The 24,946-nt window shown below is 43.3% G+C and overlaps 2 protein-coding genes across 2 annotated transcripts in view; both read right to left on the reverse strand.

Moving 5' to 3' along the window:
* LOC308394299 (uncharacterized protein) overlaps positions 1–24,946 on the reverse strand; it is a 1,060,216-nt gene that overhangs the window by 5,232 nt on the left and 1,030,038 nt on the right. The window lies entirely within an intron of this gene.
* LOC308394302 (protein NLRC3-like) lies at positions 10,543–23,157 on the reverse strand. The gene is made up of 7 exons (XM_080878559.1): positions 22,387–23,157; positions 18,733–18,898; positions 16,778–16,909; positions 16,341–16,472; positions 14,476–14,717; positions 12,586–14,371; positions 10,543–10,983 (listed from the first exon to the last, which is right to left on the reverse strand). Exons 2-7 carry the CDS (start codon positions 18,870–18,872, stop codon positions 10,821–10,823), a joined length of 2,595 nt encoding a protein of 864 aa, XP_080734685.1. The 5' UTR covers positions 18,873–18,898; positions 22,387–23,157; the 3' UTR covers positions 10,543–10,820.

Raw genomic sequence — 24,946 nt, forward strand, 5'->3', positions numbered from 1 at the left:
TTATTAGCCACCAGTCTGCTGTTGTGTTCAGTGCTGTCGGCCTCTGACAGTAAAGCCTCATTTCTGCTGTTCCATGGAAACTTTTTAAAATGATGACAGATTACAAACTCTCAGCTGTGTCTGTAATCAAACCTCTGTAACTTTGCTTCACTTCAGCAGCATCAGCTCATGTTCACATGTTGCTTCATGGTTTGCTTCAGTTTTTGATCGACTGCAGAATATTTTGAAGGTTATCTGCTATAAAAAGCCAGAAGAGGAAAATCTGCTTCATGTGTTTCTGTTTGATCCTCAGTGACTTTGACACAAAGGCCTCTGCTGTGATGATCACACCTCTGATCAAGTCTCACAGTGTCACAACTGATAAATGATCAGAGTTAGAATATTTCTGACTGTCTGCTGTGTGCCGTGACCTTTGACCTGCTAAAGACAGTCAGCTGTGGATTATTCATTGTTGTGTCTGATACTTAGAACTGTGAGGAAGAAGCTACACAGTTAATCAGGGTCCCCTCTCTCTGAATCAGGAAAGGTGGGCAGGCCGCGTGTGGGCCGCGGGCCATACGTTGAGTATCACTGTTTGAAATGTGAACATTGTTCTGCTGCAGTCAATGGACTAAACCAGAGAAGAAGAAAACAGACTTTACCATGAAGATCCTCAGTGTGGATCAGTATAATATCAGCCTGATGTCTGCAGTTTAGTGTCAGCACAACTTTCACATCATATTCATCTCAGCACAACTAAAACATGCTGACTGACCTCAGAGTTTCAAGTTTATATCCTGGACTCTCCAGGAAACCACACAGATGCTTCACTCCTGGATCCTGCAGCTTGTTCTTATTCAAAGACAAGGAGTCATTACTCAGGTCCAGCTGTCTCAGATGGGAGGGGTTGGACTTCAGTGCTGCTGCCAGATAATCACAGCTGATCTCTGACAAACCACAGCCCTTCAATCTGTATAAAGAATGAAAGATGTAAGTTTATTAGACAAAGTGCTTGAAATCATTCAGTGTTTCATCATCTGTTCAGAGCTGAAGAAGGTTCAGAATGTAGAAGTTTAGAAAATGGAAACTCCAAACAGCTGAAGCCAACAGGAAGCAGCTTCAAACAAACACAACAAGAGAAAAAACTCTGAATGTTTCACATTAAAGTCGTACATTTCTCATAAAAACAGGACAAAGACTTGAAAAAGTCGTGTTTTTCCTTCCAGGAACCACATGGCTTCACTTTTAAAGGTGAAGTGTGACAGAAATGGACATATTTGAAGTCCAACACCTTTTTCCAGTCACATTATTAAAGCAGACAAACTACAAGCTCATTTTCATTCCAACAAGTCATCTTCTGACCTGGACTAACAACACTGGTCTCTATGTGCAGCTGGCTGTGAGACCAGTGCTCAGGGAGCGTCTACAAAGTGCAACACTGAAAGAACATCACACACTCATTTGCTTCCAGCACTTTCACACAAACATCTACTGTCATTATTGTCACCAAACTCTGTGGATCCTTTATTGCAAATTCAAATGGGATCAAATGGTCAGACAAAAGAGGGTTATGAGGAAATATGATGAAATGTTGTGTATTAGCAGCAAGTTATTGAATCATTTTCCTCAGAAACCAAACAAAATGATTGACAAACATGTTTTTACAAACTCAGTGTTGGACTTGGATCAGCAGGATAAGCTGATGTTTAAAGGCATTTGAGTCTCGCTGTATGAGAGTCCAGTTATTACTCAATATTTATGGATGATGTTCTTTCAGTGTTGCACTTTGTTTGGCACAAAATGAAATTATTTGGCCTCTCAGATGCTTTTAGAGATTCCCAAATGACTGATGATGACATCTCTGGGGTCTGATTGATAGAAAAAAAATGTCTTTGAGACCTTTTGTAACTGACAAACTCTTCATCTGCTAACAACACTGAGTTGAATCTCCATGGCTGATAGTTGGAGCAGGCATCAGGAATACACATTGAAAAAGCAAGAGGAGAAATCACCAGAGTCTTATAATCACATTCTGTAACTAAAGGGAGACGTTTTTCTATACAAATATATGTTTTATGGACATTAGAAAAAAAAAGAGTATTGATGTGAAGCAGGATTATGAAATCTCCATACATCAGCCAGCCCATAATTATCAAGAAAGCTCTGAATGACGCATGCTGACTTTGGACTAAGTGTACTTTTGTGTGAACTGTGGTCCATAGCAGATAATGAGCAGTTTAGGTCTCCCTCAAAGATGATATTGTGTGATGACATATTGGGGAGCCGCGCAAAGACATTAGTGAAAAATCTGTGATCGTCCCAATTAGAGGCGTAGATATTTGCTAAGATCAAAGGAAAACCATAAACTATATTTTCTGCACTTAAAATCCTGTATTTTTCTCATAAATCGACAGTGCGGCTTATGGATGAATTCTGGTTGTGCTTACTGACCTCGAACCGATTTTATGTGCTACACGGCGCTCAGAAACCTTTCAAAAGATGTTTTGGTACGACTTTGCTCAGCTACGAGGCCGCACCGCTTGATGGATTGTTGGAGCATTACAGCTACGAGGAGCCTCGCGGAGTGATACGTACTCTGCTTCAACGTAATATTACTGTATTGAGTGTGTATAAGGACCATAAATGGCACCTGTAAGAGACACGGTTACAAAGAGGGTTTCAAACTCCAGGCTGTCAGTCACGCAGTAGAACCTGGGAACAGAGCAGCTGCTTGTTATTATGCTCAGCGTCTGTTTACATTTTGACTGCACGATTGTGAGCTTTTTGTTATGCACAAAAACAACATTGTTTTCTTTTATTTATGGAGCATTATTATTTAATAAATGCTGATCATTTATTCCTGAGTAATTGTTTCATGTACATCTACGCTGTATGTTAATAAATGTGCCTGTGTGAGATTTGGGACACAGCTTTGACTAAGAACTCTCTTTTTGTTCGTACTTTCTGGCTTTAAAAATATCGAGATATATATCGTATATCGCCATCCAGCTAAAGAATATCGAGATATGAACTTTGGGTCATATCGCCCAGTCGTAATATTGCAATAGGTTGTCCGTTAAACTCAAGCGGGGCTTGGGCCCTGGCACGGCGTAGCCACACAATCCTGGTAGTAGTGACGCTCGGCTATGACGGCGTGCGGGTCACCAGCTGGCTTTCTCAGGATAGGGCTCCTGTGTGAGCGGTTGACAATAACGTCTTTATCCATACCCAGCACTTCACGTAGTAGCACGGATACGGCCGTGGAGGAGCTCGAGTCCAGGCCCTCTGGGATCCCTATGATGTGGATGTTAGCTCTCCGCTTCCTGCCTTCATCATTTATCCTTCAGGTCAGACAGCTCCTCCTTCATACTCTCTACTGTAGACTGCAGGGTGGTCACCTCATCGCTCCACATTGACAGCCCATCCTCAGCTTCTTTCACTGTAACCTTTACTCCATCAACTTCGCCGCACGTCGTGTGAGTGTAAACCACTACAACATGTAGACGGCCGTCTGCAGGCTGGATGTAGCACCACCGCAGAGACGTGCTGCAGCTCTGTTTAGTTACCCAGCTGACAGCAGAGGCTGTAGTTTACTGTTACCAACATGGAAAACTGAAGCTTCACCAGCTGGAGCTACAGAGCTGGAGAACAAAGGAGACTGAGAGGCCAGAATGATGTGGGAGGAAACATCAAGAGCCTGTTTGAAAGGAGACACATGTGGATGCTGTGCCAGTCTGTGGTCTGTCAGAAGTCAGCTGAGTCACACTGCAAGAAGCTGCAGAATCTCAGAGGAGGAGATTTGGAAGTGTTTGTGGGACAAACTGGACTCAAAGAAAGAAGATGTTTGTGAAGTCTTTGGTGGAGGTGAGCAGTGTGAAGCAGAACACATGCAGATGAATCAGGAGGTCAGCATCAGTGTCTCCTTGTGGTGGACGGTAAAAGAATCAGAGCCAACGCTCCCGTCCACCCTCGGCATGAAGCAGTGCTGTTTCTGAAACAGGAGGACAAGTCCAGAGAAGACAGAGGAAGCAAAGATGAGGGTGGGACAGGACAGCAGGACCTCCTTCACACCTGCAGCTCCATCACACTGCTGTAGCTCCTCTTCATCACACATGTACCTGCAGCCTGTCTTCAAGTCCAGGAGTCACCTCCACACAGTGTAGAAGCCTCCTGTGCAGACCATGGAGTCCAGCCTCTGTCAGGGAAGTCGGCACTAAAGCCTGAAAGACTTCAATCTGTCTCTGCTCCACCCGAGAAAGACCAGCACCGTACTTGTTGTGCATTCAAGGAGGGAACATCAGCGCTGCATCGTGGGAACAACACCGCAGGAACAAAGACACAGCACGGCCGATGAAGGACGAGGACAAAGGAAAGGTGAGTGAGAAGACCCTGGTGGTGTGGACGGACCTGCAGGGGCTCCAAGACTGAGGAGCAGAGACGTCCATGTACCAGCTGAGGATGCTGCAGTGATCCAGGGAGCTCGGTCCAATCTGAGGCCGTGTGAACTACGTGGACCACAGTTTCTTCACAGACTTCAGCCACGTGAACATCTGGAGATCCAACAGTGCACGAGCTGTGAGCCATCAGCTGTTTCTCTCATCAGCTGCTGTAATGAGAGCTGCTGGAATCATCTCGAGCAGCAGGAAATCACTGATGTTGTTTCTAACCAAAGATATGGGACTGAGCTCCGCTGAGCTCCTTCTACTTTCATCCAGATAGAAACTGCTACAGTCTGCTGATTATTGCTTTGCCTCCATCACACGAGCTCTTTATCCTGTTCTTCACTCTCATTGGTTCTTTGTCTGCTTGTTTTTACAACAGTAGTCTTCTGATTGGTCAAAGACAATCAGCTGTGACTAAATGTAGCTCCTACAGCAGTGATGGGAATAACTACTGAAGCTAATCCAGTATCAAAGCTCAGGAATCAGCAGCTCCCACCTCGTTTTCTTTCAACAACTATTTTTAGCTGCTGTGTTTTTGTGTTTCTGCAGACCTCAGACATCCTGCTGCTCTGGACAACTTTTTCATTCTTTTGTATCATTATTTTGCTTTTCTTTTATTATTATGTTATATGTATTAATATGTGAAACACTTATTCTTTGTGTTTTTGCTTTGCTCCTGTCAAACTGCTTTAATAAAATCTGCTGCAGTCTAAACTGTGGACGTTCCCTTTTTAACCCTTTGTGAAACAATAAAGGTTTAAATCTGAGTATTCATCTATGTTAGTGTTTAATGGGTCTAATAGGTTGCTTTGGCCTTTCCCAGTAATATCTTCCCTTGCAGTCTGTGGTCCAGGCTTCTAAAACCATCCCAGGTTAACAAGAACTACAATCTAGAGGAGAGCTGCCATAACAGGTGTGACTGATGAGATCTGACCTGCAAGGTTACTCAGGTTTGTTTGTATCAGGACAAGCAGGGAAGCCGCCTGGACGTCAAAGTAGTTAGAGCTGGGCGAGTGTCCTCACCCACATCGGCTTCACAACTCTGCATCATCTACTGAGTAAGACTCAGAGCATCAGAGATTAGAAGGTCTACAAAGAGCTGAACCAGACTTCCTGTATAAAGGTTTTAGTTCCACAGATCGACAGTGTCAGCACAACTAAAACGTGGAGACTGACCTCAGAGTTTCAATTTGATGTTGTGGATTCTCCAGAAGAACACACAGCTGCTTCACTCCTGAATCCTGCAGCTTGTGGTAGCTCAGGTCCACCTCTCTGGGATACGAAGGGTTGAGCTTCAGCACTGCTTCCAGATAATCACAGCTGATCTCTGACAAATCACAGCGCTCCAATCTGTATAGAGAATGAAAGATGTAAGTTTATTAGACAAAGTGCTTGAAATCATTCAGTGTTTCATCATCTGTTCAGAGCTGAAGAAGGTTCAGAATGTAGAAGTTTAGAAAATGGAAACTCCAAACAGCTGAAGCCAACAGGAAGCAGCTTCAAACAAACACAACAAGAGAAAAAACTCTGAATGTTTCACATTAAAGTCGTACATTTCTAACAAGAGTGTTTTAAAGACAGAGTCACTGATGATGATCATCTTCTGCCCAGTAAAACTTTGGTTTTCCACATGTGAGTGTTAATGATGCACAAAGACTGTGAGTGCAAAGAGGGAGCGAGGAGGATGACAGAGAGATGGTACAGGAGCATCAAGAACCCGGCGAGGAAATGAGCAGAAGGACTTTGGAGCCTGTTGGATTGAAGCTTTCACAGAGACGTGTTTGACTGGACACCACCAGGACAGACTTTTAATCCCAGGATTTGGATGAGCTTTCTGTCTTTATGGTCACAAATGATGCTGTAACTCTGTGAATGTCCTGGAACTGTCAGCAGTGTGGTTACGTCCTTTTGACCTGAGTTTCCACAGCTCTTATAACAGCAGTGTACATTCAGACTGAGACACGCTTCAGTCTGTATGGACCTGTTTCTGTAGCTGCCACCATCATTCTACGGTCGTGTCCAAATTCATGGGCTGCATCCTCCCGAGGACCCGGCCTTTGCGGTCTACGTGGGCTGGGTCCTCAGAAGGTCGGGTAGGCTGGAAATAAACGGCTGGGGAAATTGGACGGTCTAGCCTTCTGATTAGCGTCACCGCTGTCTCGGTGGAGTTTAATAAACTCAGCCGTCTGCTCCTTGTTATCTAAAATATAACAGGACACTGGCGTAAATTCTCGACCGTCTCATACTTCTGTTTAATCAGTTTTCTGTTTGACGTTTAGTCAGCTCTGTAAAGACCAAGGAGGAACCCACCTGGGGGATTAATAAAGTTTTATTTTATCTAATCTAATCTAATAACTTTAATCTCAGCCAAACCGATTTACTCACGAACAAACAAAACACTGAAAAAAGCCAAACAATAACATTTTGAGGTTGTCTAAGTGACTTATATATCACGTTTAACCTGAGTAGCGAAAGTCCGCGGTGATCTGAAAATGATGTGCCGGGAGTTGTGCCGTTCTCGGCGGCTTCAGTGACCCTCGAGCTCCCGGCGAGCTATCGAGCTGGTGGGTAGCAGACGTCTCCGAAAACGTCGAAGCACTTTTGCAAATATGCGGTATCTTGATAAACCGAGCAGATATTTGATGTTTACACAGCTACTTTCTCGCCTGAAAATATGTTAAAAGTTTATTTTGTGACCGAAAAAGATTAGTATGAGTCATTTTAAAACTTAGTAGCGGCCGCCATTGTTGGAAACTGGAGTTTGGCTGGGCCGCGCTATGAATTCTGGGATATGGTAGGCCACGAAGGACACACCCGACCCATCCTTCAAATTCGGGGAAAAGGAGGACGCATTTGTTGGCTGCATTCGGAGGAGTCTACGAATTTGGACAGCCTTCGACGTGTCGCTGTGACGTAATCGGTCTACAAATGCGGCCTCAGGAGGATGCAGCCCATGAATTTGGACACGACCTACATGTTTGTACATCAGCTTATCAAATACTGTCTGCTGTCTTCATTTATTACTCTTCACCTGCTTCACTGTCACTGTGTGGGCGGAGCAGCCTGAGCCCCGCCCACACAGACACAGCTCCTCTCTGGAGCAAAACTTCTGCTTCATCTCCGCCTCTTTTCTTCATCCTCCACCTCTCTTTTCTCTTCTTCGGTGTTCTGCAGCCACAGAGCCTCACAGCCATTAGCACGCCCATACCTGAGCAGCTAGCATTACCCAGCATGCCGTGCAGCAGTGTCAGTTTGTAAATGTGCAAGAATTCCTGCTCCAAACTGTTTCACAGAGTGCTGTGTGCCGTGACCTTTGACCTGCTAAAGACAGTCAGCTGTGGATTATTCATTGTTGTGTCTGATACTTAGAACTGTGAGGAAGAAGCTACACAGTTAATCAGGGTCCCCTCTCTCTGAATCAGGAAAGGTGGGCAGGCCGCGTGTGGGCCGCGGGCCATACGTTGAGTATCACTGTTTGAAATGTGAACATTGTTCTGCTGCAGTCAATGGACTAAACCAGAGAAGAAGAAAACAGACTTTACCATGAAGATCCTCAGTGTGGATCAGTATAATATCAGCCTGATGTCTGCAGTTTAGTGTCAGCACAACTTTCACATCATATTCATCTCAGCACAACTAAAACATGCTGACTGACCTCAGAGTTTCAAATCGACATCGTGGACTCTCCAGGAAACCACACAGATGCTTCACTCCTGAATCCTGCAGGTTGCTGTAGGTTCCACTCAGGTCCACCTCTGTGGGATACGAGGGGTTGGACTTCAGTGCTGCTGCCAGATAATCACAGCTGATCTCTGACAAACCACAGCTCTTCAATCTGTATAAAGAATGAAAGATGTAAGTTTATTAGACAAAGTGCTTGAAATCATTCAGTGTTTCATCATCTGTTCAGAGCTGAAGAAGGTTCAGAATGTAGAAGTTTAGAAAATGGAAACTCCAAACAGCTGAAGCCAACAGGAAGCAGCTTCAAACAAACACAACAAGAGAAAAAACTCTGAATGTTTCACATTAAAGTCGTACATTTCTCATAAAAACAGGACAAAGACTTGAAAAAGTCGTGTTTTTCCTTCCAGGAACCACATGGCTTCACTTTTAAAGGTGAAGTGTGAAAGAAATGGACATATTTGAAGTCCAACACCTTTTTCCAGTCACATTATTAAAGCAGACAAACTACAAGCTCATTTTCATTCCAACAAGTCATCTTCTGACCTGGACTAACAACACTGGTCTCTATGTGCAGCTGGCTGTGAGACCAGTGCTCAGGGAGCGTCTACAAAGTGCAACACTGAAAGAACATCACACACTCATTTGCTTCCAGCACTTTCACACAAACATCTACTGTCATCATTCATGTTTCTGCTCCTCTGGATTCACACGGAGCCTCTGCTCATGCCGTTGCCATGGTGAATCATAGTATGTGGCTCCATAACTCAGACTGAGCATGCTCAGAGCTGATTGGCCCGACTCTGATCAGCTGATCTAGAAGAGGAAACTCTGCTATATGTACATTATGACATCTACACCTGAATCACAACACTCACACAAATATATCAACTGTGTTTAATATTTTGGCACGTAGATCATTTATGTGCTTCAGCTCTTCTTACATTTTACCACCAACATGTTTCAAAAGGAGCAGCTTTTACTTTGAAGGCCAGCTGTCTGTGTTTCCTGTTTTCATTGTTGGATAATGAAATAAGTCGATGCTTCAGTGCTTTGAATTGTGTTACACAAAGCAAAGTTTTCACGGTGTTCAGGCAGAATCGAGCGTTGAAGAATGAATTCACACGTCAATAAACATTTTCATCAGCACAAGCAGGACAATGAAAGCAGGAAATACCCCAAACTGCTATTTCTCATTCTACAACTTCAACAACTGCACATGAATTATACTTCATACACAGACCCACAGTCTCTGATTGCTCTGAAATCTCACTGACAGCCAATAGAAATAAAGAAAAGTCCAGACTGACAGTCTCTGTGGGGTTAGGCAGTGAACTGCTCACGCTGCGTTAAAGTGCATCACAAACTATTGGAATTGGATCCAACTTTGTGAAGCAGATTTCTTCTCAGCTGCTGCTTTGAACATTTCCTCATGAACTGTATTAAACTCTGTAAATGAACTGAGAACTATTTCTACATTTGAAACTATGGATTCATTTTCCCGTTCACTTCTGTACGTTAGTGTATAAATGAATGTTAGACTGGGCTCCATGGAAACACTTGGACTGGTCTCAGCTGCCTTCTTTCTGTAGTCCTTTCTCTTCTCCAGCTTCTGTTTGAAATCCTCTCACAGAGCCTGAAACCTGCTTTGCTGTCATGTTTGGGCCTGTGTTCCTCTGCTTTAACACAAACCTCACCACAGCAGCTGTGTGGGTCGTCTCTGTAGCAGCCCGATCAGCTTCTGATACATGAACATCATCACAGCTCCTAACTTCACCTTTATTAGCTTTGACATTCATGTCTTTCTTTTCTCTGTCTGTTTCCACACAAGCTCAAAGTCTCTGCAGCCTGTTTTTATCTGCTATCATCAGATCTCCAACAGCCTCATTCACATCCCTCACACACTCTACAGCCTCACCAGTACTGACTTCATCTTCACTGACTGATGGAGCACAACATGAACCTGTGGAGGCTGAAAAGCTGTCCTGTCAAACATCTCCCCATCACCACTCCACTTCTGTCAGCCTTTAAATGAACCCTGCTCAAGTCTGTCACTTCTATTTGGAGCCAAGAGGAAAAACTGTTGTTCAGTCGTTTGGAAAGACACAACATTTCTGAAAGCACTCAAAGACACATTTGTCTTCAGACACATCCTGAACATTTAGGAACTAAAGAACGTTTCAAATATCAAAGATCAGAAATATAGAAAAACAACAACAGCTGCAGTCAGTGAACTCACCTCAGAGTCTCCAGTCGACAGTTTGGACTCTCCAGTCCAGCACACAGAAGCTTCACTGCTGAATCCTGCAGCTTGTTCTCACTCATGTCCAGTTCTGTCAAATGGGAGGGGATGGACTTCAGAGCCGAGGCCACAACTTCACAATGAGTCCCTGAGAGTCCACAGTCAGCCAGTCTGTGATCATAGAAAATACAAAATGTGTTATTATAAAAGCAGAAAGTCTGCATTATAAACACAGACTGAATGTATATGAAGACAAAACAGAGTGAGGTCATAATCTGATGAACATCTGCTCTTCACATCTGTGCTTCAGCTCCTCTTACTGTGTTTGACATGACACAACGATTGAGTCTCTCTCAGACCTGCAGACTTTTAATGAGAATCTTTGTTTGGCTTTAATCTGCAGATGAAGGAGGAAGATGGTGTCACATTTAGGCTTCCATAATGTCCACAGTCTGTCAGTGAGATCTGATCCAGAGTCAGAGTGAAGACACACATGTGGACTGTTTCCTGTCTTGAATCCAGAACATTTTGAATGAGCTCAGCTCAGTGAAGAGTTCCAGCTGGAAAGACGATCTCTGTTTGCTACCTGCTGCTGTCAGGTACGACTGTTCACGTCCACACTCAGGAAAAATCTGCTGACTGTCACCAAACGGAGCAGAAATCTCATCACTGGACAATAATGATGAATGAACTCAGAGCTGCTGATATCACATCTGATTTCAGGGGAACTAAACACAGAAATGATTGGCTCGTTTTAGCTTTCTGAGCCATTAGTCTGCAGGTTTATCACTAGTTGGCAGAAACAGACTTGTATTAATGTTCAGCGCTTCAGTGTTTATGACTCCAGATCCAGGTGACAGCAAGTCAAAATGATGTTACCTGTCTGTGTCCAGCAGCAGCCTTTGAATATTGTTATAAACTCACATGGATCAGTTTGTCTTTGATTGGTTTGTAAAGTTCAAATTCATTTATATTCATCAACTCTAAATGAAAAATGTTTTTCTTCTTCTATGTTTATTATTAGAGTAACAAATTCTTATAGTTTCCTGTTGTTGAGAATTTCAGTGTAAAACCACTCGGACCTGTGCATCACTGCACACTGTGAAAGTATTACTGCAGTTTAATCTATAATCCTAATCAGTGTGTTTACTGGACTGTAGTCAGACCTCCGTTATACCAAAGGAAACACTGAACGTCTTCAAAGTCACAATAAATTTATAATAAATGCTAATAAATACTGGAGTGTTAGAAAAGATGCTTCCAGCGTGTTTGTCTTTGATAGGGTTTATTCTGTTCGTCTACAGTCTGACCACTTGGGGGCGCTTTTGTCTCTTTTGCTCTGAGCCTTGGGTTTATTCAAACTGATTTTAATAAACTATTTTCTGCAAGTTGAAGCTTCATCTCCATCTCCAGTGGTTGTTGCATATTTTATGACTATATTAGTAACAGTCAGAGAGTTTAGAGTAAATTAGATCTTCACGTTTGATTTTTGACACAACATAAATGGTGAGCCAGTGTCAGAGGAAGTGACAGCATCCACCGAGGACCGGGGGGAGTGGGAGGACTGGGGGACCAGGCCAACAAAAAGGTGATCACTGATACAGGTCAGCAAACATTTGCTCATTTGGTGTCTTAGAGCAGAATCCGCCCAGCTTTGTCGTCCATGGTTGCTCTTTCAAAGGAATCTAGTTACATATTATTTTACTTAATGATCTACTGACACCACTGACTATGCAGGACAACCCCACGTCTGGAGCCAGTGCACATGTGCAGTTAAATTTCTGGGCAGGTTCTGAAGATGGCCGAGCTGTCGAGGACAAAGTTACTAATGTGAAGCTAATGTGGTTAATCAAGATCTTCATAACTATGTGGAGCACAGTGAGCTTTCATCGTGGAGAAATCACACTGAAGAACTCGGCACACATTTTGGGGGCCTTTCTGTTTGTTGCTACAATCTGCAAATTTCATTAAAAGTTTAATAAACTATCATCTGGTCTTTATTTTTAGTTAGCACATACCTTAAAAACTCTAAGCTGTAAGCTAATGATAGTTATATAACAGCAGATGCATGCTGGTGCAATAAGCTGTATGTTTTATTTTTGATCTGATTAGTCAAATAATCACAAAAATAATCGTTTGTGGCAGCCCTACTGTGACCTCAAATAAGAAATGATTGCAGTTTATGACTGAGTAACTAAACTATCACCAACTGATAATATTAATGATCACATCTGGACTCACCGAGCCTTTCTGCAGTTCCTCACAGCTGGAATCAGTCTCAGTCGTCCCTCTACTGATGTTTTGTACTTCTTCAGGTCCAACTCATCCAGAACCTCCTCTGACATCTGCAGCATGAAGGCCAGAGCTGAGCAGTGGATCTCAGAGAGTTCCTTTGATTTGTTCTCTGACTTCAGGAACTCTTGGATCTCCTGATGTACTGAGAGGTCGTTCATCTCCATCAGACAGTGGAAGATGTTGATGCTTCTGTCAGGAGAGGATTTTGTCTTCCTTTCTTTTAGATTCTTGATGACTCTCTGGATGGTTTCTGGACTGTTCTCTGTCTGACCCAGCAGACCTCCTAAGAGTCTCTGGTTGGACTCCAGACAGAGGCCATGAAGGAAGCGAACAAACAGGTCCAGACGACCATTTTTACTCTGGAGGGATTTCTCCATGGCTCGTTTAAGGAAATCATCCAGAGATGACTCTCTGTATTTTTTTCCCAGGAAGTCCTTCAGCACCTCTGACTTCCTGTTGGTGAAACAGTGGAACATGTAGACTGCAGCCAGAAACTCCTGGATGCTCAGATGAACAAAGCAGTAGACTGGTTTCTGGAAGATCACACACTCTCTTTTGAAGATCTCTGTACAAACTCCTGAGTACACCGAGGCCTCTGTCACATCCAGACCACACTGCTCCAGGTCTTCTTGGTAGAACATGATGTTTCCTTTCTCCAGATGTTCAAACGCCAGCCTCCCCAGCTTCAGAAGAACTTCCCTGTCAGCCTCCGTCAGCTCCTGTGGACTCGTCCCATGTCCCTCGTGGTACTTGTTCTTCTTCCTCTTTGTCTGAACCAGCAGGAAGTGTGAGTACATGTCAGTCAGGGTCTTGGGCAGCTCTCCTCTCTGCTCTGTAGTCAACATGTGCTCCAGAACTGTAGCAGTGATCCAGCAGAAGACTGGGATTCTACACATGATGTGGAGGCTCCTGGATGTCTTCATGTGGGAGATGATTCTGCTGGACAGCTCTTCATCACTGAATCTCCTCCTGAAGTACTCCTCCTTCTGGGCGTCAGTGAAGCCTCGTACTTCTGTTAGCCTGTCAACACATGTAGGAGGGATCTGATTGGCTGCTGCAGGTCGGGAAGTTATCCAGACGAGAGCCGAGGGAAGCAGATTCCCCTGGATGAGGTTTGTCAGCAGCTGGCTGACTGATGACTTCTGTGTGACATCAGACAGCAGCTTCCTGTTGGTGAAATCCAATGAAAGTCTGCTTTCATCCAGGCCGTCAAAGATGAACAAAAGCTGAGAGACAGCCAGCTTCTCTGCTGTGACCTTCTGTAGTGTTGGATGGAAAACATGGAGCAGCTCCAGAAGACTGTACTGCTCATCTCTGATCAGGTTCAGCTCCCTGAATGAAAGCAGAACCACCACACTGACATGTTGGTTCTCCAAGCCCTCTGCCCAGTCCAGAGTGAACTTCTGCACTGAGAAGGTTTTTCCAACACCAGCCACGCCGTTGGTCAGAACCACTCTGATGGGTCTCTGTTGGTCAGGTAAGGCTTTAAAGATGTCCTGGCACCTGATTGGAGTGTCATGGAGGGCGTCCATCTTGGAAGCTGTCTCCAGCTGCCTCACCTCATGTTGGCTATGAACCTCTTCACTCTGTCCCTCTGTGATGTAGAGCTCAGTGTAGATCCTGTTGAGGAGGGTTCTACTTCCTGTTTCATCACTTCCTTCAGTCACACGTTCACATCTCCTCCTCAGACTGATCTTATGTTCATCTAAAACCTCCTGCAGACCAACATCTGCTGAAAGAAAGAAAAACAGAAAGAAAACTCTTCAATGTCTGAACAACAACAAGAAGTCCAGTTTTCAGAAATGAGTCCATCAGCAGACAGATGTTCAGTCTTACTTTGTACACAGCTGCTCTGACTGGCTGTCTGCAGTCCAGCTCTGCTTCTGGATCTTTCTCCACACTGGGGACAGGACCAGTCTCCTGATGAAGCAGACTGGTCCCAGTATGAGGAGATGCACTGTCTGCAGAACCAGTGTCCACAGCTGGTAGAGACTGGATCCTTCAGGACGTCCTGACACAAAGCACAGCAGGACAGCTGCTCCTCCTCACAGACACCACTCCTCTTCCTCTTCCTCCCTCTGTGAACACATTTCTTTATCACTAAAATCATTGACTGTCAGTGACAAACATCCAGATTTGATGACACTGTGCAGAAGCTCTGATGGTCACAGAGAAAAGTCAAAGTGGAGAAACTTGTGTTTGAGTTCAGAATCCAAGTTTCCTTTGCTGTTCCTGCCTGTCTTATTAAACACAGAGTGATCAGCCTACAAACTCCACAGTAAAAGCCTTCATCACAGAGCTGATTATGTCCTTCACTGGATGTACTGGAAGTTTGGGATCCATCACTCTGAACTGACCTTTGACCTCCTCTAAAAACTGTGGTGGAGCAGCGGTGTCACATTCAGAGCTTTCAGCTTTATTTTGAAAGAGTTCAGTCATCAGGAAGTGAACTTCTGGGTTCTGATTTTCTTTCTATTATTTTACAGAAGTGAAGAAGAAGAACTAAAAGCTTTGAAATGATCTGAGTGATATTTTTGAACATTGCCACCAAATTGAGTTCAGCCTCCAGCAGTAACTTTGTTTCATGATGCCTCCCTGATGATGTGATGTTTGATTACAAACCTGTTTATGTGTTAGACATTAATCACATGAACACAGGCAGAAAAAAGAAGCCAATGAAACAAATGACAGAAACGTGTTCATTCACTGCCATGATCCATATTTTCTATGTACAGATGTTTGTAAAGAACACGTGTGCAGCGCTTTGTTCTGAGTATCTGCTGTCAGCACACAGTGCAGCAATAACTACAACCACACGTTTCTGTAGATCCTGAACATCAGCCTGGAGGAATCTGACCTCAGGTCTGCACACAGAGGAGCTTCACCTCTGGGATGATGCTGGCTTCAGCTCCTTCTACAATCAGGCAGAAGCTTCTGCACCATCAGGACACAAACAGAGAGGAGCTTCTATCCTCAGACCATCCAAGTCCTAAATCAGAACATGCTCCCCTCATAGCATCACCATCAGGGTTTCAACAGGACCTTACATCATGTTCTTGTCTCACTGTCATATTTCAGATCATACCTGATTCATTATGACGTCACACGCTGCTACACTGATCCTGCTGCTTCATTACTGCTGATATTACTCTGCTCACTCTGTTCAGTTACTCTGTTTACATCACTTTGCTCATTTGCTTTGTTCTGCTTGCACTGCTCTGTCAGTACATGCTGTGCTAATGTGGCACAAAGCACTTTAACATTACATCTGCACAATGTTTCATTATTTCATTTAATGATTGTTTATAATGTTTTGTCCAGTCACAGGAGCAGCTCAGCACATTTCACTGTGTTGTACGTGTATGACGATGCCTGTGACAAATAAACAGCCTCGGACTCTTCAATCTTCTGCATTTCTTTGGAGATCAGCTCAGTGGCCTGTTGAGACCATCTTTCTATTTCTGATGACTCAGTTCAGATTATTATCCTGATACTTTCTTTTAAAATGTGATGAAATCATTTATCTGATGTTCTGACACAAATTCACCAAAACAATCCCAAACAGCACAAACCACCACGTTACACACAGTGTAATAAAAATACAGGCAACTACAAATAAAAACACTTTTAAAATATAAACTAAAATTACAAAGTGGTCACAGAATTTCAAACACCCGTAAATGAGTCAGCAGCTCTCTTACATGGTCAGCTGAGCTCCATGATTGAAGAACATTGTTGCTGCAGGTTCATGACTGAAGTCTGGAGGTTTGTTTCTGGACCAGTCACTCCTCACAGACACACAGCTGGATGCTGGAGACTGTGACCTCTGACCTCTGCAAACACAAACACATCACATGAATTACTGATTAATCTCTGTTTAAAATCTTTTAAGCAGCTGCAAACACACAAACTGGATGATGTGATGGTTTCTGTCAGTAATAGTTGTCTCAGATTAGAGTACAGACGGCTGCAGAGACGTTCACAGCAACAGAGAAGAAATCATTACCTTGGATTGCATTACAACTACGATTGATACTAGCATTATCGTACCCGGACCACCATTAGGAATCATTTATGATGTCACTGGTAGAACATTTATAGAAACAACCTTTGAACTCTGAGTCAGCAGCTCTCTTACATGGTCAGCTGAGCTCCATGATTGAAGAACATTGTTGCTGCAGGTTCATGACTGAAGTGTGGAGGTGTGTCTTTGGACCAGTCACTCCTCACAGACACACAGCTGGATACTGGAGACTGTGACCTCTGACCTCTGCAAACACAACCACATTGCATTCATTTCACATCAATTAGTACACCACAAAAGGCATGCAAGAAACACAGTATGAAGGCAAACTTCTGGCGTCAATAACATTCAACAGGTCAGGTGGAAACTTTTCTCAGATTTGATTCATGTTTTTATAGAACGATCCAGCTAAAAAAAATATACCATTAGGTCAGGGGTCAGCAACCTTCAGGACCCAAAGAGCCATTTGGAGCCAGTTTCCACGCAAAAGAAAACACTGGGAGCCACAAATACTTTTTGACATCTAGAATGAAGATAACACTGTATATACTGTTTTTTACCTTTATGCTTTGTGTGTACAACTAAGGTGTGTTGCTTATGAAATCCATGAAGTGCTACAGAGAAAATTACATGTTATTTATGTAATGAACACATTTGAACTCTTAAAGAAATATAACCAAAAGGAAAGACACCCAGCTGAACTAAAATGATGTAGCAAACAAAAACTGCTGTGAGCCGCCACCCTTATATCTCCTTTGGGCTTTTGGAGCCTTGAGCTGACTTTTAAAAAATAATTGGAAAAAAAGCTCTATGCTGCTGAAAGATGAAAAATAGATATTTGCAAAATTCTGCCTAAATATGTATTTTACCTGGTTAATGTGTGTGGCGGGGCGTGGTCTGCAGCGCCGCTGCAGGGGAGGCGGACGCACCTGAGCGGCACCCGCAATCACGCCTCGCCGCCTTAACGTCTGTGCTGTTGTGTTGGTGTGTGTCGGGCTGTGAGCTGCAAAGCTACAGCCGGCTGTGTGCGTACAGCAACCGTGTGTGAAAAGTGGTCAATAAAGAGAAGCTGAAAAGCGAGTTCATGCAAACATCGTCGGGTCTGCCGTGATATGTTTACAACGGGACTTCTGCTCCTGAACCTCTGCGCACAGCGTCTGCAGGTCGGGGCTGTACGAAGTCACTTTCATCTTTACAGGACTGTAAGCTGTCGTCTGTGAGGCGTGAGCGGTGTTTGTTTTTAACATAGTTCACGGTGGAGAACAGCTGCTGACATAATGTGGATCCGAAGATCCATAATTGGCCTACCTGGGGCTGAAAGTCTCGATAAATGCACGGCGTTTCGGCGGGTACACCGGCTTCCACGAGTGTGACGCTTATTTGAACGATCAAAAAATAATAAAATATAATTTTCTTTTTATATTTCAATATCACAATAATCTTCCAATTTAGAACTACAAGTTAAAAAAGAACATAAATAAAATACACTTCAGCTAAATACTTCTAATTTATTTTCCCAAACCACGAGGAGCCGCACTGTAAGGACTAAAGAGCCGCAGGTTGCCGACCCCTGCATTAGTGTTAGTCAATGTTGCAACTGAACTGAAAAACAAAAGATTTTGGTCAGGTCCAAAGAAACAAAGTCACTATTAATACAACACAACCCCCCCAAAAAGAGCCATGTAGACCCCGGGCTCTATGGGTCTTGTGCTCGGAGCTTGTTCCTGTGCTGCCATGATTAGTGCCTCTGTGCTGTCTTTCAGTCCAGCTTTGTTCAGCCACTGGTAGGATTTCTGGATGTCAGCCACTTCCTCTGCCTGCTGGTGGTGCAAACTGTGTTGTTCTGAGTTTCATTGGACGTCTTTGTCCAAAGCACCAGACAAAGGGCAAAGTAGATGCATTTGCATCAGCAGGAAAATACACCCCAAACTAGCATCATCATTATACAACTTTAACAACTGCCACTAAATGATACTTCATACACAGACCAGTGTTAGGTTAAGTTATGATGTCACTGGCAGAACATTTATATAAACAACCTTTGAACTCTGAGTCAGCAGATCTCTTACATGGTCAGCTGAGCTCCATGATTGAAGAACATTGTTGCTGCAGGTTCATGACTGAAATATGGAGGTCTGTCTTTGGACCAGTCACTCCTCACAGACACACAGCTGGATGCTGCAGATGCTGCTCCGTCCTCTTCCTCCATCTTCTTGATGTCAGGGTGGAGTTAGTCTGAGAGGTAAACACACACACTCAGAGGTGCTGTTGTACTGGAAGCATCATACTGACGGCTTTCTAATGTTGGAGCTTTGGCCCTAAAGTCCAAACCAGTTATTTTAGAGGCTCAAAGTCTTTAAAAAACACCAAAACCATCACATTATTTAATAAGTACATGATCAGGTGGATGAAGGAACTCAGTGTGTTTGGGATCATCATCATGGTGAGGAGCCCACATGTTACGGCTCCTTTGGAGAGAAGCTGAGGATCACTGCAGGAAGTGAGCTCATGAAACCAAACTGCTGTTTGTGAGCAGCATGACTCTGTTATTGGACCTGGGCCCTGTGCTTCGTACGTCGCTTACTACATCCAAGATCAAATGAAACATCCAAGACCAAACCATCGCGCTAACCGTGAGCGCGCTAATCCGGTTCCCCGAACACACCTGCTGTTGACGATTAGTACAGCTGGACGCAGTAATGTGACATCACTGGGTGTCGTAAAAGGGGCTACGCATCGATAGTAGAAACATTGATCGGCAACCCTCTGATTGGTCGGCGAAAATGTCGACGGAGCGCGCTCGGCTCGGTATTTTTCGGCAGCAGAGCAAGAACTCTTGAGTGAGGGATTTCAGGAGTTTCAGAGTTTAATCAGAACGCAAGGGAACACTGCAAAGGCTGCAAAAGCAAGGAGCGAGGGCTGGCAGAAAGTTGCTGACAAATTAAACTCGTAAGTAATTTAATAATAACAATAATAATGGAGTGGATTGATATAGCGCTTTTCAAGGCACCCAAAGCGCTTTACAATGCCACTATTCAGTCACTCTCACATTCACACACTGGTGGAGGCAGCTACAGTTGTAGCCACAGCTGCCCTGGGGCAGACTGACAGAAGCCAGGCTGCCATATCGCGCCATCGGCCCCTCTGGCCAACACCAGTAGGCGGTAGGGTAGATTTATTATATTACACTATATTATCCAATATTATATTACATTATATTATAATATGTTATATTTTATCCTCTTTCACATTAGAGCCACGACAGGACCCACTAGAACATGGGAACAGGTAAAAGTGAAATATAAGAATATTCTACAGAATGGTAATATTTATCACTTATATTGCTTTTAGTCTCTTGGAAAGAGACCCTGGAATAATCTGTTTGTTTATAACAGCAACCAAGAAAAGGGCAGAGCAACAAAAGACAGGTGGTGGTCCTGCACCCCCTTGTCAACAAGTTGGTTAAGTAAATAATACCCTCACGGGAAAATCGATATCTCTCTATGAGCACACTGTCGCGCTGAGCTAAAGGATCCTGTCTGTCCCGCAATATACGCTGAATTCTGAGGACTCTCCTTATCAATCTTGCACCTTCCGCAATGGGTGGCTCGCGTATACGGACAGGACATGGCTGCGACAGACTTCCCAAATCCACCTTCGCTTTTATAGCCGTGGTCTCTCATCTTGATTACACGAAGTAATTTACAATTACTACTCTGAAATATGAATTACATCTGTAATAATCACATACATGTAATAGAATGTTAATAGTACATTTCCCTTTTTTAGGAAATGACCTGTGTGAAATCAATAAATGGATCAGGTGCTGCATTGTCTTTAGTTACATTGATGTTATTTATTTATGGTGAAACAGTGGTGGAATATCGCTGTTGCTTTCGTATGAATGACGCGGGCATACCTGCGTGGCCGCGATCTAATCCTGTTTACATAAAGTAAACCTGCTCCCGAGCAGGTTTACGCTTACGGATCTGTTGCTATGACAGCAAGTCCCGGATGGGCTTCGGGGAACCGAACGATCCAGGATCACGCGAAATCGTCAACAATCTCATCCAGCTAACTCACTTAGCGCGGTACGAAGAACAGGCCCCTGCTCTGTGTTCTACATGTAGCACTTGGTAAAGTGTAAAGCTAAAATATGTCCAAAACATTGCATAAATCTGTTGGTATTTGTGTTATTCAACTATATGTTTGGATTTTTGTCTGCTGCTGTTTTGCCAGATTTGTTGCGTGTAGGGTAGGCTTGAGCAAACTTGGTGAAGTTGTCCTGTAACACTAAAATATACTCATACCCTCCCCTGCTCTTTTCGAGATGGACATAGTCTATTGAAACCATTTCAAAGGGTGCAGTAGCCGGCACGTGACACATGGGGGCCCTACACTGAACTGTAGGTTTTTTCTGAATATTACATTTGCACACCTGTGTGATGAAAAACTCAATATCTTTGTACATATTCGGCCAATAAAACCTACTCCTTGCCAAATTCATCACACGGTCCACCCCCAAGTGACCCATTTCGCAGTGAAGGTGTTTGTACACCAGTTCTTTGTGCGATTCCGGAATCACAATCTGAGTGTAAGTCACAGTCTTTCGTATCAGCAACCCGTCATCTGAGATAAACAGCTTTTTCCACTCGTGTAGTAGCTGTTTTCCTGTAGGGGTTTTGAGCGCTGATGTCTTGTCAAGACTCGCACCAGTACTCTTTAAGTTAAGAACAGCACTTGGTAAAGTGTAAAGCTAAAATATGTCCAAAACATTGCATAAATCTGTTGGTATTTGTGTTATTCAACTATATGTTTGGATTTTTGGCTGCTACATGTTTTTCCACCAGTAGGGGGCAGTCACGAAAAAAGAAAAAACTATGTTCGAAAAAGGAAAAGAAGAAGAGTGTATTTTTGGGCTCTGTATGTGAAAGCCACGGTTCTGAAGTACCCAAATAAACTCGGTTCTGCTGTTTACACCAAGTTGTCCTGGAGTGGTGTAACATACATATGATCAATACTTCAAATATCTGTAAACATGTCATCTTATATTTGTTGCACTTGGTCACATCTGTCTTTAAAAATAGATTTTTAATGTCACTGAGAGTTCTTTTCTACCTTTATTGATTTATTTTGGAATAAATTAAATATAAAGGTGCCAAAAACTGCCTGCAGCTTCTGCTCTGTGACAGGAAACTACTGTCAGGCTCAAAATGACTTCAGATTATTCATCACAGAGTGTTTATGGATCACAGGACACGTTACAGTTTTACAGCCTCACGGACATAAAACTCTTAAAGTTTGTTTCTGAAGGGATTTTCAGATCAGACCTGATGTTTCTGCCTACAGCCTGTTTACCGATATAATCAATATCAGACATCAGAGCAACAGAAACCTCGGTGATCAGGACGCCGGGACTGAGAACAGGAAGTGGCTCAAACGTCGCACTTACATAAAGTCAGCCTGAACTCCACTCACAGAGTTTCTGTCGCCATTTTAGTTTTAAAACCCGTCGTGATAAGGGCGGGTCTTACTGTGAACCTGCGCGCTCATTGGCTAATAACTTGAGATTGACAAGTCGTTATCCAATGAGCGCGCGGCTTCTCCCAACATAAAGTAGTTTCCTTTGAAAAACCAAAGTCTGATTATTTTTGCCTCCACTGACGGAGCCTGTTGTTCCCGCCACAGAGACACAGTAATGTCAGAGCGGTGTTAACACTCACCTGCCTCAGCACAGCTCTCACTCTCCTCCTGCTCTCTCAGCTAAACTCACTTCCTCTCTACTTACAGGAAACCAGCGCTCAGAGGAGCCGACCGGCCTCACGTTTCACCCACAGACACGAACAGCGTGGAATTATTTTATGTCATAAGAAGAAACATATTCATGTTAACACTCGCCTGCCTCAGCTCCACCTTCCTCCTCCTGCTGCTCTGAACGGAGGATCAACACTTTCACTTTCACTGCTCCTCCCTAAACACAGAGGATGCTGGGACTTGTAGTTTTTACCTTGTGTGATATTTATGGCTGTGACACTAAATCACAGCATGTAAACTTCCTGCAAACATGTCACAGGCGATAAAAGTTTCACATTAAAGGTGAAGTTATTTTTCTGTCTCATGTTCAATAAACAGTGAGCTGGGAAAACTGAAGAACAGACTTCAGACGTTCCCTGCAGAGTTTCTGCTGCTCGGTCGTCTGCATGTTGCTGAGACTGAGCTGATGATGAAGCTGTGATGGGTTTATGGCACGTTTGGTTCTGGAGAAGAGTTTTACTGTCGGTGCAGGTGAAATGATCAGAGGTTACAGCCTCTGGTTAAAGTGGAGGCAGCGATCAGGACGGCTGAGCAGCAGAGGTCTCGAGGGTCCTAAAGTGTAAAAGCATCAGTGTTAGTAACACAAAGATCACAGAATGGGATCATCCACACAACACTAACATCTAAATCCACGGCAGGAACTCTTCCAGTGTCCTGAAAAATCTGTGTGCACGATGCTGAGATTAAAATCTGTCTGCTCATCTTAATGCAATATTGTGAAGTTACAATTCTTTTCTGTAAAAAGAATTTTCATTTTTGTATGTAAATAAATGTTGATGTTGTGCTTTGGGATCGTGTGCTTCAATTTGACTTATAATGTGCCAAATGACTGCAACAGGCGGCTTAAGGCGATGCCTATGGAACGCCAGGACTGCCATAATGAATTAATTAAATACACCATTAAATAATTAATTAAATGTGGCAATAATTAATTAAAATTGGAATTAATTAATTAAATAAATAGTTATGACACATGTAATTAATTAATTATTGACACATTTAATTAATTATTTATGTATTTCACATTTTAATTAATTATTGACACATTTCATTAATTATTGACACATTTAATTAATTATTTAATGATATATTTATTTATTTCATTTTGGCAGTCCTGACGCCTGGCTCTCGTCATGAAATAATTTGATCTGTCAGCCTCACCCATCAAACTCAGGGGGCGGGGTTAACGCTGCCCATGCAGCTTCTCTAACATTTGATTGGTTGCCGTGCAAAGTAAGTCAAAACAGGTCGATCCTAGAAAATCGATTGCTTGTGTAGACTTGGGGCAGCCAGTTATCCCAGAATGCAGATCAAATCACAAGCAGCAATGGTGGTGGTGTAGTTTTAAAATACCCCGTTTTTCTGTCACCAGCTACACTTTTAACAGTGTTTTAGCCGCGAATGTCGCGACGTATGTCTGGTCAGGTTGTCAACATAGAACATGTTTGCAAAAGTGCTCAGATGTTTTCAGAGATTTCACTAGCTCTGCTAACAGTTAGCATGCAGAGTGCACCGAGGGGGTTACGTTAACCGGTTTGTTTACATATTCCACTCTCCGTGTTCCACATGTTGCATTCGCAGATTCTCATTTTCACCGAACGATCGTCTCTTTCCGCCTGGTCTTGTGTCTCTGTGCTTCTGTAACATAAAGAACGAGCTGACATTTTTCTCACGAAACCAGCGATCAGCTCAACAGACCCTCAGTTTACCTGCATGCATCCTCCTCCTCATCTGTCAGCTGTTTAACACCTGCTGCTAATTCAAGAAACACGCCTAGTTACCTGGTGATAGTCACAGTTTAACTGGGCAGCCGGTGCTCGATATAACGCAATGTCAGCGCATTTTTCTGCACAAGATAAGTAAATATAGTGTTTTCCCCGAGCGCAGAGCTGCTGGAGCTCGTTTCCTTACAGAGCACTTTATAGGCGAACAGCTTTATCAGCGGCTGATGTCCAATCACCGGCACACAGCTTTGAAACCTCAGCTGAGTTTTAGCTCTCAGTGGTTAAACGCTGGACTTCATTCACTCAGGTTCTGTCTGTCGGGTCACGTTTACTTCGCTGTTTTATTTACAACTGAGCAAATCGGTTTGGCTGAGGTTAAAGTTACGTTTCATAACTGCATAGTTTCACAGACGTTTAATGGTTCACTGGCACATGTGTTAGACTGAACTATCATCTAAATATCATCTGTTTTTTAATAGTTATTCAACTGTATTCTAAGCACCAGCTGTCTGTTAGAATGTGATTTTTTTTCTCTCTCTGTTGGCAGAGGTATAAAAATGCGCAGGAAAATCTGACGTGCATGGCGAACTTCACCGACGATATTTAGGGAGGAATAAACACACATCAAACATAAATGAACCATTTGTCTGTCTCCATAATTGAGAGAATTTTCTCTTCTTATGTCAACACTCTCTCTCTTTTTTTTTCTTTTTTTTTTCTTTTTCGGTCATGTTATGTTTACCTG

Source organism: Rhamphochromis sp. 'chilingali', assembly GCF_963969265.1.
Source record: "Rhamphochromis sp. 'chilingali' genome assembly, chromosome: 3".
NCBI classification, from domain to species: Eukaryota; Metazoa; Chordata; class Actinopteri; order Cichliformes; family Cichlidae; genus Rhamphochromis; species Rhamphochromis sp. 'chilingali'.

What these genes read in the sequence shown, in the direction of transcription:
- LOC308394302 (XM_080878559.1), bottom strand. Translation starts at nt 18,872, where the DNA reads ATGGAGGAAGAGGACGGAGCAGCATCTGCAGCATCCAGCTGTGTGTCT. An exon ending in TCAGAGCAGCTGTGTACAAA is followed by an intron (nt 14,372 to 14,475) that starts GTAAGACTGAAC and finishes TCTTTCTTTCAG; the next exon opens with CAGATGTTGGTCTGCAGGAG. An exon ending in AGGAACTGCAGAAAGGCTCG is followed by an intron (nt 10,984 to 12,585) that starts GTGAGTCCAGAT and finishes GTTTGGTGACAG; the next exon opens with TCAGCAGATTTTTCCTGAGT.